Here is a 12,359-nt window from a genome sequence, read left to right as displayed (position 1 = left end):
CCCATGTTCAAAGTCAACCAATAAAGGCCAAAGCATTTCTGAAATGCGTTTCAGATCTAGAACTCTTGGGGGTAATTGTCCCAGTTCCTCTAGAGGAATAAGGGTTGGGTTTTTTTTCAAATCTTTTTATTGTTCCAAAGAAGAAAAATTCTTTCAGACTAACTTTAAATCTGAAAATTTTAAATCTATTTGTAAGAGTCCCAACTTTCAAGTTGGTGACTATAAGGACTATTCTGCCCTTTGTTCAGCAAGGTCACTTTAAGTCCACAATAGACTTACAGGATGCTAACCTTCACATCCCAATCCACCCAGATCATTATCGATTTCTGAGATTCTCCTTTCAAGACAAGCATTACCAATTTGTCGCACTTCCATTTGGCCTAGCAACAGCTCCAAGAATATTCTCAAAGTTTCTCAGTGCCCTTCTATCTGTAATCAGAGAGCTGGGTATTGCTGTATTTAGTTATTTGGACAATATCTTGGTACTAGCTCAAATTTTTCATTTAGCAGAATCTCACATGAAACATCTATTGTCCTTCTTACGAGGTTTGAGGATTAATTTACCAAATAGTTTCTTGATTCCTGAGACAAAGGTCACCTTTTTAGGTTTCTAGATGGATTCAGTTTCATGACTCTATCCCTAACAGAAAGGAGACAATTAAAATTGATTTCTATCATTGCCTTCGGTGGCCATGAGTATGGAAGTTTTAGGTCTCATAATTGCAGCATCGGACGCAATCACCTTTGCTTGTTTTCATATGAGACCTTTACAGCTTTGCATGCTGCACAAATAGTTCAAGGATTACACTCGGATATCACAACTGATATTCTTAAATCCCAACACACAACTTTCTCTGACTTGGTGGTTAAACCATCATTTTATTTTTCAAGGGGCCTCCTTTGCTCATCCTACCTGCTCTGTGATCACCACAGATGCAAGTCTTACAGGTTGAGGAGCAGTCTGGGGGTCACTGACCATTCAAGGAGTTTGGAATTCTCAAGAGGCAAGGTTACCAATCAATATCTTGGAACTCAGTGCTCTCTTCAAAGCCCTTCAGGCTTAGCCTCTGTTACAGAGAGAACCTTACATTAATTTTCAGACAGACAATATCACGACAGTGGCATATTTCAATCATCAAGGGGGAACTCGCAGTTCCCCAGCTATGAGAGAAGTCTCTTCAATACTTTCTTGGGCAGAATCCAATTAATTTCAAATCACTGCTAATCACATCCCAGGTGTAGACAACTGGGAAGCAGATTATCTCAGCCGTCTGAGTGGTCTCTCCACCCAAATGTGTTCTATTGTATAGTTCTAATGTGGGGCCTTCCAGAAATAGATCTGATGGCTTCTCTTCGAACAAGAAACTTTCCAGGTTTCTCTCCTGGTCCAGGGATCCTCAGGCGGAAACGTTGGATGCACTAGTAGTACCCTGGTCTTACCAGTCTGCTTACATTTTTCTCCTATGGTTCTACTTCCCAGAGTAGTCTCAAAAATCAAAATGGAACAATCTTATGTGTTTCTGATAGCACCAGCGTGGCCTCACAGGATTTGGTATGCGGACCTTGTCTGAATGTCGAGTTGCCCTCATTGGGCAAATCTCTAAACTTGATAGCATGGAATTTGAACATTAGGGCCTAGATTTAGAGTTCGGCGGTAGCCGTCAAAACCAGGGTTAGAGGCTCCTAACGCTGGTTTTGGCCGCCCCGCTGGTATTTGGAGTCAGTGATTAAAGGGGTCTAACGCTCACTTTACAGCCGCGACTTTTCCATACCGCAGATCCCCCTACGCCATTTGCGTAGCCTATCTTTTCAATGGGATCTTTCTAACGCTGGTATTTAGAGTCGTTTCTGCAGTGAGCGTTAGAGCTCTAACGACAAGATTCCAGCCGCCTGAAAAAAGCAGGAGTTAAGAGCTTTCTGGCTAACGCCGGTTCATAAAGCTCTTAACTACTGTACCCTAAACTACACTAACACCCATAAACTACCTATGTACCCCTAAACCGAGGTCCCCCCCACATCGCCGCCACTCGATTAAAATTTTTAACCCCTAATCTGCCGACCGCCACCTACGTTATACTTATGTACCCCTAATCTGCTGCCCCTAACCCCGCCGACCCCTATATTATATTTATTAACCCCTAACTTGCCCCACACAACGTCGCCGCAAGCTACTTAAAATAATTAACCCCCTAATCTTCCGACCGCAAATCGCCGCCACCTACGTTATCCCTATGTACCCCTAATCTTCTGCCCCTAACATCGCCGACCCCTATGTTATATTTATTAACCCCTAATCTGCCCCCCACAACGTCGCCGACACCTACCTACACTTATTAACCCCTAATCTGCCGAGCGGACCTGAGCGCTACTATAATAAAGTATTAACCCCTAATCCGCCTCACTAACCCTATCATAAATAGTATTAACCCCTAATCTGCCCTCCCTAACATCGCCGACACCTACCTTCAATTATTAACCCCTAATCTGCCGACCGGAGCTCACCGCTACTATAATAAATGTATTAACCCCTAAAGCTAAGTCTAACCCTAACACTAACACCCCCCTAAGTTAAATATAATTTTTATCTAACGAAATAAATTAACTCTTATTAAATAAATGATTCCTATTTAAAGCTAAATACTTACCTGTAAAATAAATCCTAATATAGCTACAATATAAATTACATTTATATTATAGCTATTTTAGGATTAATATTTATTTACAGGTAACTTTGTATTTATTTTAACCAGGTACAATAGCTATTAAATAGTTAAGAACTATTTAATAGTTACCTAGTTTAAAATAATTACAAATTTACCTGTAAAATAAATCCTAACCTAAGATATAATTAAACCTAACACTACCCTATCAATAAAATAATTAAATAAACTACCTACAATTACCTACAATTAACCTAACACTACACTATCAATAAATTAATTAAACACAATTGCTACAAATAAATACAATTAAATAAACTATCTAAAGTACAAAAAATAAAAAAGAACTAAGTTACAGAAAATAAAAAAATATTTACAAACATAAGAAAAATATTACAACAATTTTAAACTAATTACACCTACTCTAAGCCCCCTAATAAAATAACAAAGACCCCCAAAATAAAAAATTCCCTACCCTATTCTAAATTTAAAAGTTACAAGCTCTTTTACCTTACCAGCCCTGAACAGGGCCCTTTGCGGGGCATGCCCCAAGAAGTTCAGCTCTTTTGCCTGTAAAAGAAAACATACAATACCCCCCCCCCCAACATTACAACCCACCACCCACATACCCCTAATCTAACCCAAACCCCCCTTAAATAAACCTAACACTAAGCCCCTGATGATCTTCCTACCTTGTCTTCACCATGCCAGGTTCACCGATCCGTCCTGGCTCCAAGATCTTCATCCAACCCAAGCGGGGGCTAGACATCCACTGAAGAAGTCCAGAAGAGGGGTCCAAAGTCTTCCTCCTATCCGGCAAGAAGAGGACATCCGGACCGGCAAACATCTTCTCCAAGCGGCATCTTCTATGTTCTTCCATCCGATGACGACCGCTCCATCTTGAAGACCTCCAGCGCGGATCCATCCTCTTCTTCCGACGACTAGACGACGAATGACGGTTCCTTTAAGGGACGTCATCCAAGATGGCGTCCCTCGAATTCCGATTGGCTGATAGGATTCTATCAGCCAATCGGAATTAAGGTAGGAATTTTCTGATTGGCTGATGGAATCAGCCAATCAGAATCAAGTTCAATCCGATTGGCTGATCCAATCAGCCAATCAGATTGAGCTCGCATTCTATTGGCTGTTCCGATCAGCCAATACAATGCGAGCTCAATCTGATTGGCTGATTGGATCAGCCAATCGGATTGAACTTGATTCTGATTGGCTGATTCCATCAGCCAATCAGAAAAATTCCTACCTTAATTCCGATTGGCTGATAGAATCCTATCAGCCAATCGGAATTCGAGGGACGCCATCTTGGATGACGTCCCTTAAAGGAACCGTCATTCGTCGTCTAGTCGTCGGAAGAAGAGGATGGATCCGCGCTGGAGGTCTTCAAGATGGAGCCGGTCGTCATCGGATGGAAGAACATAGAAGATGCCGCTTGGAGAAGATGTTTGCCGGTCCGGATGTCCTCTTCTTGCCGGATAGGAGGAAGACTTTGGACCCTCTTCTGGACTTCTTCAGTGGATGTCTAGCCCCCGCTTGGGTTGGATGAAGATCTTGGAGCCAGGACGGATCGGTGAACCTGGCATGGTGAAGACAAGGTAGGAAGATCATCAGGGGCTTAGTGTTAGGTTTATTTAAGGGGGGTTTGGGTTAGATTAGGGGTATGTGGGTGGTGGGTTGTAATGTGGGGGGGGGGGTATTGTATGTTTTCTTTTACAGGCAAAAGAGCTGAACTTCTTGGGGCATGCCCCGCAAAGGGCCCTGTTCAGGGCTGGTAAGGTAAAAGAGCTTGTAACTTTTTAAATTTAGAATAGGGTAGGGAATTTTTTATTTTGGGGGTCTTTGTTATTTTATTAGGGGGCTTAGAGTAGGTGTAATTAGTTTAAAATTGTTGTAATATTTTTCTTATGTTTGTAAATATTTTTTTATTTTCTGTAACTTAGTTCTTTTTTATTTTTTGTACTTTAGATAGTTTAGTTAATTGTATTTATTTGTAGCAATTGTGTTTAATTAATTTATTGATAGTGTAGTGTTAGGTTAATTGTAGGTAATTGTAGGTAGTTTATTTAATTATTTTATTGATAGGGTAGTGTTAGGTTTAATTATATCTTAGGTTAGGATTATTTTACAGGTAAATTTGTAATTATTTTAACTAGGTAACTATTAAATAGTTCTTAACTATTTAATAGCTATTGTACCTGGTTAAAATAAATACAAAGTTACCTGTAAAATAAATATTAATCCTAAAATAGCTATAATATAAATGTAATTTATATTGTAGCTATATTAGGATTTATTTTACAGGTAAGTATTTAGCTTTAAATAGGAATCATTTATTTAATAAGAGTTAATTTATTTCGTTAGATAAAAATTATATTTAAGTTAGGGGGGTGTTAGTGTTAATGTTAGACTTAGCTTTAGGGGTTAATACATTTATTAGAATAGCGGTGAGCTCCGGTCGGCAGATTAGGGGTTAATAATTGAAGGTAGCTGTCGGCGATGTTAGGGAGGGCAGATTAGGGGTTAATACTATTTATGATAGGGTTAGTGAGGCGGATTAGGGGTTAATAACTTTATTATAGTAGCGCTCAGGTCCGCTCGGCAGATTAGGGGTTAATAAGTGTAGGTAGGTGTCGGCGACGTTGTGGGGGGCAGATTAGGGGTTAATAAATATAACATAGGGGTCGGCGATGTTAGGGCAGCAGATTAGGGGTACATAGGGATAACGTAGGTGGCGGCGGTTTACGGAGCGGCAGATTAGGGGTTAAAAGTGTAATGCAGGGGTCAGCGATAGCGGGGGCGGCAGATTAGGGGTTAATAAGTGTAAGGCTAGGGGTGTTTAGACTCGGGGTACATGTTAGAGTGTTAGGTGCAGACGTAGGAAGTGTTTCCCCATAGGAAACAATGGGGCTGCGTTAGGAGCTGAACGCTGCTTTTTTGCAGGTGTTAGGTTTTTTTTCAGCTCAAACAGCCCCATTGTTTCCTATGGGAGAATCGTGCACGAGCACGTTTTTGAGGCCGGCCGCGTCCGTAAGCAACTCTGGTATCGAGAGTTGTATTTGCGTTAAAAATGCTCTACGCTCCTTTTTTGGAGCCTAACGCAGCATTTGTTTGAACTCTCGATACCAGAGTTAAATTTATGGTGCGGCCAGAAAAAAACCCGCGGAGCGTTAACAGCCCTTTTACCGCCAAACTCCAAATCTAGCCGTTAGTTTCTCTGATTCTGTGATTAATACTTTGATTCAGGCCTGCAAGCCTGTTTCGAGGAAGATCTACCATAAAGTTTGGAGAACTTATATCTCATGGTGTTCTTCTCATGATTACTCCTGGCATTCTTTTTTCATTTCCTAGGATTCTTCAGTTTCTTCAAGATGGTTTGGATAAAGGTTTGTCTGCCAATCTCATCTCTCTCTGTTTTGTTTCACAGAACAAATTCTAACTTCCTCATATTCACTGTTTTGTACAGGCTTTAATTTGTATTAAACCTGCCATTAAACCTATTTCTGCTCACTGGAGTCTTAATCTGGTATTGAATATACTACAGGCTCCTCCTTTTGAGCCTATGCATTCTTTGGACATTAAACTGCTTTGGAAAGTGTTGTTTCTCTTGGCCATTTATTCTGACTAGAAGAGTCTCTGAATTGTCTGCTCTATCTTGTGAGTCTCCTTATCTGATTTTCCATCAAGATAAAGCTATTTTGCTGACTACTTTCACATTTTTACCTAAGGTTGTTAGTGTTAATAATATTAACCCTTTAAGGACACAGCTTTCTGTTTGCTCAATTGTTTTACGACGGAAAAATTCCGTCATATGTCCTTAAGAGGTTAATAGGGAAATCATTGTAACTTCTTTGTGTCTTACTCTAAGAATTCTACTGAATGATCTTTACACTCTTCAGATGTTGTTAGAGCTTTGAAATACTATGTAGATGCTACTAAGGATTTCAGACAGACTTCTAGTCTATTTGTTCTTTTTTCTGGTTCTAGAAAAGATCAGAAAGCCTCTGCCGTTTCTTTATCATCTTGGTTAAAGCTTTTTATTCACAAAGCTTATTTAGACGCGGGCCAGTCTCCACCTTAGAGAATTACAGCTCCTTCTACAAGATCAGTTGCCACATCTTGGGCTTCTTTGCATACATTTACTAAATATTACCATTTTGATTTTTTTGCCTCTTAAGAAGCAGCTTTTGGTAGAAAGGTTCTTCAGGCAGCTGTCTCAGTTTGATTCTAGTGCCTATGATTTGAGTTTGTTTACTTAAAAATACATTATTTCTTTGAATTAATTTCACAGTAAAAATAGCAGTTTTTATTTTATCCCTCCCTTTATTGTTAATCGTTGACTTCCGCATCTTGGCTATTATATATCCTATAAGTAACAGCTCTTGGACTCTCGCCACCTATATGAAAGAAAACATAATTTCTGTAAGAACTTACCTTATAAATTAATTTCTTTCATGGTGGTGGACTCCACGAGGCCCACCCAATTTTTGGGGGGTTATGATTTTTTTTATATAAAGCCCATTTTTTTTACTGCTCCTATATCCCATAAGTAACAGCTTGTGGACTCTCTCCACCATGAAAAAAATGAATTTATCAGGTAAGTTCTTACATAAATTATGTTTTTCATGTCGAGTAGGGTGTTAGTTTTTTCCCCCCACTTTTCTTGCTCCATTGACTTTTATGGGGGAATGTTAATGTGATCGTTATATTCGAAGTTCGACTTTCTGTGCGTGTCAGGTTAGCGCGAGCGAAAACCTTTTACTTTCAACTTGTAAGATAAGCATTACCTGACGGGTGCAAAAAGCTTACTTCAAGTGGAGTTAATGCACAAGCGGGAGAGATAAAAAGCGCTCCACTCATAATCAAGCCCATAATATGTATTTGATTGTACATTTTTTTGCAATAGTATTGGTTAATATATTTAAATGTGTTATGTGAGCGCTAACTTATATTATTGATCATTCCTTAAAGGGCCGGGGTATATTTGCAAGTGGAAGTCCCTTTGATCCAGTAACTCTCTCAGATGGCCGCACAATGTATCCTGGGCAGGGTAACAATTCCTATGTGTTTCCAGGTGTAGCTCTGGGTGTTATTGCCTGTGGAGTCAGACACATAAGTGATGAAATCTTTCTTACTACTGCAGAGGTAAGAAAAACGAGTATAACACAGCACCTTGTTTTTTGTTTGATTTGTTTTTTCAAGCAGCTATGTGTTTAAAACTGTAGTACACAGTAGTATCTCACATAATATTGGTCCTTGTATTCAGATCAAAAGATATCAATTCAGTGTATACCATGTTGTAAACGTAATTTATTATTAAATAAATTTGTTCTATTTGTTAGAGCTTGTCACGTTTGCGTCAGTGATTTGAGCTTACATTTGCACATTCTAAAGCAGGATATTGCTGATAAGCTAATTAAGATCTCACGTTCTGATCTCACGTAGGCACTTACCACTAGCAAAATATATGCAGTGGATTTTGGTTTTGGCAGTGCCATTAATATCTTATATGTTTTTCTACATCACTTATTTACGTATTTGTTTTATTTTTACAAATAATATAATAAAGACTTACAGTGATGGTCAATTTTGATGAATTAGTGCCCGGTTTTTAATAATCCTATTAAAAACAAGGGCACTTTTAATTCATCAAAATTGACATTTCACTTATTTTCTTCAAAAACTTATCTTTTAATACTGGCAGCCCGCTCCAGCGATTCCCCCCGGCCATCGGAAGCCTCTGCAGATGTCAGAAATGATGAATCCGGCTTACTCCAATCACGGCTTCCCCCGGGAGAATCTTGGCAACGCCATGATTGGAGGAAGCCGGATTCATCATTTTGGACCCGCGAAGACGGCTTGCGACGGGGGGAGGAAGTGCTGGAGCGGCTGCCAGGATTAAAAGGTAAGTTTTTGAAGAAAACAGTGAAATGTCAATTTTGAAGAATTAAAGTGCCCTTGTTTTTAATAGGATTATTAAAAACCGGACACTAATTCATCAAAATTGACCTTCACTTTAATAGTTTAATGCAAATGAATGTTGGGAATTCAATAAGTACGGGGAAAAGAAAAATGTATTGCCCAAATCATGCTATGATTTTTAATACGACCTGCATTACAAGAAAAAATACTTGGTGGAACTTCCTTTGGGTGTCCATGTTTTGCTTAAATATTGTGACATGCTCTAGAGATCTGAATAATCTGTCTTTAAAAATTTTACATTTTAAGGCATTATCACATAATACCGGCAGAAATCATAACAACTATGGCAGAGCTTTCCAAACTTTTCATGTTGGTGACACTTTTTAGACCTACATCATTTTGCGACCCAGTAATTCAGAGGTACTAGCAAACAGGAGGTTAAACTAACTTGTTTTAAGACATACGGACACAAACATAAATTATATAATAACTAAATGTATTTACAAGTAACAGTATGTAAGTGTGCAAGAATTAAACAAAAGTTTAATAACACCAATAGCTACTTACTATTTTGATGGGATGAACACAATTTCTGAATATTTACTGGAATATTAAAGACACTCGCATTTCATCATCAAGCATTTTTAAGCTTCTACTTCCTATACATATATCAAGAGCAGGAGCAGCAATGCACTACTGGGAGCTAGCTGCATAAAAAACAATGCTTTGACTTCTGACTTCAGCTCAGCGTTTAAGCTACTGCCCTCAGAGATCTGCGAGTCCAACTGACTACTGCCCACGCTGCAAACACACTGCTGTCCCACTCACTGACTACACATGTGCAGTCACAAGCCGACCAAGGAGACTACACGTGCAGTCAGGAGCCAATGTGCCACCAAAGCCGCCAATGGGAATAGTTTCAGTTCCAACTGAGCTGTGCCAATTGGTTAAGATGATCTGTGACCCACTAGGTATCAATCATGTGTCATCCATGTGATATGCGTAGCAGGCAGGCGGAAAGTCGGAAACCAAAAAAAAAAGTAAAAAAAAAATTTTAAATTAAAAAAAATTTGTGCTAAAGCAGGGACATACCTACACACTGCTGCCGACACACTAACTTGTCACGACACACAGTTTGGAAAGCACGGAACTATGGGATAGATTACAAGTGGCACACTATTTAGCCCTACTGCACAATCGTAAACATCGCTAGAAGTATTGCAAGTTGAAAGTAAAATGTTTGCGAGCAAGCGAAAGCCAACGCTGCTTAATTCAGGACCTCGGATATTTATTATTGAAATATTAAATATAATATATTAAATAATTATTACAAAATATTATAGATACTGTAAATTATTCAAAATAATCCGTAGAATTTTTTTTTACAGTATCTATAATAATTTGTAATTATTTTTTTATAGTTAAAATTTCCATAACACGTGCGTTAACCTGACACAGCGAGTTAGACCTAAAGCGCAAAACTCAGAACAAAGCACGTTATACTTATTCTACGCATAGAAAAAAAATACTTCTTCTTATATATATATATCTGTATATATATATATCTGTATATATATATATATATATATATATATGTATGTGTGTGTGTGTGTGTATATATATATATGTATACATATGTAGTGCTGCGGAATCTGCTCTACAAATAACTGATATGTATATGTGATTATGTGTACATATGTGTGTGTATATATATATATATATATATATATATATATATATATATATATATACATATATACACAAATAAATACATATATGCACACATATATACATACACATATTTAGACATGTATATATACAATATAGCCCTTTGCAGTCAAATACCTTGTCATAAACCGTATACTTTTAACCTTATAACTTAGTGCAACTTATTTAACTTAATGCCTTTACGCTAGGGTTTCAGTTGTGCTAACCTGTCGAGTGTAAAATGCGACTGTGCTCTTGCAATCAGGTTTACTTTCAACTTGTAATATGAGCGGTCTTTCACTTGCATGCGAAAACTCAATATCGCTCATGAGCAAACGTTAATGCGCCACTTGTAATCTAGCCCTATGTGTTCTACTTTGTATGAACAGTTAACTGGGAATAATTACAGCCTTTATATTTTGAAGCACTTCTTAAGAGGATATGAAACCCATGATAATTTTTTTTATGATTTATATAGAGCATACAGTTTGAAACAACTTTTAACAACAATTTATTTGCATTTTCTAATGTGCTTTGTAGGTAGGCTCAGACACAGAAAAGCACTACTGGGAGCTAGCTGCTGATTGGTGGCTGCACATATATGCCTCTTGTCGTTCGTTTAGCTGATATGTTCAGCTAGCTCCAAGTAATGAATTGCTGCTCATTTAACAAAGGATACCAAAAGAACAAAACAAATTTGATAATAGAAGTATTTTGGAAATTAGTTTAAAATTGTATTATCTATCTGAGTCATGAAAGAAAAATTAGTTTTTTTTAATATCCCTTTAAGGCGGTATCACCTCCAAGAAATCTGTAGTGATACTGACCATACTACTTGCTTCTTTTTCTGTCTAGAGTGTTGCTTCCTAACCTCTCTGCCATCTCAGAGGTGGCAGGTCAAAATCCCCCATATTGATCTGTCTAAGGTAATCGATCAGCCCAGCTCACGCATGATTGGTGGCAACTGCCAATGCAGTGATAAATACAGACAGCAAATGTTGATTGCTCTCCATGTTTCTGAGTGGACAGGTTCCCTTCCTGCAAACATTGCCCATATTGAGAATGATAAATCTGCCCCTACTTGTCTCTTATGGTTGAGTTGTAACGTTTACCAAGAGATATTGGTAAAACCGCCTGTCTTGTACACTGGATCTTGTGTCAGAACATAATAGTTGCAGATGTGTAACATTATATGTATTGGCTAAAATAAGATTTCAGAGAGAGCTTACTATTACACATGCCATTTAATAGAGAAGCTATATTTAGGAGTAGGCTTCTTTATAAGGAGCACAGGGGCTGATACATTGCACAGAGTCAAGCTGAGGTACAGTAGGGGCAAACAGGAGCAAACAAAGTTTTCTGAAGCAGGAAATAGGCCAGAAATCATTGATCATTTGTGAGACTGGTGTTAGTGCAGAATAGAGCAAAGTAGTGTCTGAGTGAGGGCAGCACATATAGGGTAGGTGGACCAGATGCCCTTGATTTTAGGGGACAGTCCCCGGATTGAGGAGACTGTCCCCGTACAAATTATGTCCCCGGAAAGACGGTCGGAGCCCCGTGCATGTTAGCGGTGCTTGTGGGAAGATGATAGATTTATCTGTTTTAGACAATGATTAGTTGCGTAGAGCTACAGCAGCGGTTCCACTTCCCCTAGATACTTTACTGCTGGCACTCACAGCGCAACTGTATATAGATTGTGAGGTGCTGCACATGGTTGCCAGCCCACTTTGCAAGGTGCAAGTTAAGTTCTCATTGGTTGTTACAGTTTAGTTAGTAGTGGAAACAGGATATGTGCAGGCGCAATGGAATCGAGAGGCTGAGTCCTTGTTGGGTAGGTCTAGTATGTTAAATTGGAATGTTTAGAATTACATAATCTTTCTAAGCTTTTGATTGGTCAAAAAACTACAAATTAGGGGTATCTTCTGGTGATTGATTTTACTAGTGGCCTATCATGAGGCATTATTACTATAGCGCATATAAGAGATGTGTATCTTTGGCTTTGAGTAACGCGTGCGTGTTAAAAACCAAAAGGGTACTGCGATGCTAGTAGGGGTAACT

General features: G+C 38.6%; 1 protein-coding gene across 1 annotated transcript in view; it reads left to right on the top strand.

The window, feature by feature from the left end:
• The window catches only part of ME1 (malic enzyme 1), an 809,599-nt gene that overhangs the window by 772,609 nt on the left and 24,631 nt on the right, over window positions 1–12,359 (top strand). Inside the window, exon 12 of the mRNA XM_053710486.1 lies at window positions 7,644–7,817. Coding sequence (XP_053566461.1) covers window positions 7,644–7,817 — 174 coding nt within the window. The remainder of the gene's footprint in view (window positions 1–7,643; window positions 7,818–12,359) is intronic.

Source organism: Bombina bombina, chromosome 4, assembly GCF_027579735.1.
Source record: "Bombina bombina isolate aBomBom1 chromosome 4, aBomBom1.pri, whole genome shotgun sequence".
In the NCBI taxonomy this organism is placed as follows: domain Eukaryota; kingdom Metazoa; phylum Chordata; class Amphibia; order Anura; family Bombinatoridae; genus Bombina; species Bombina bombina.
This window is presented reverse-complemented; position numbering and strand designations above follow the sequence as displayed.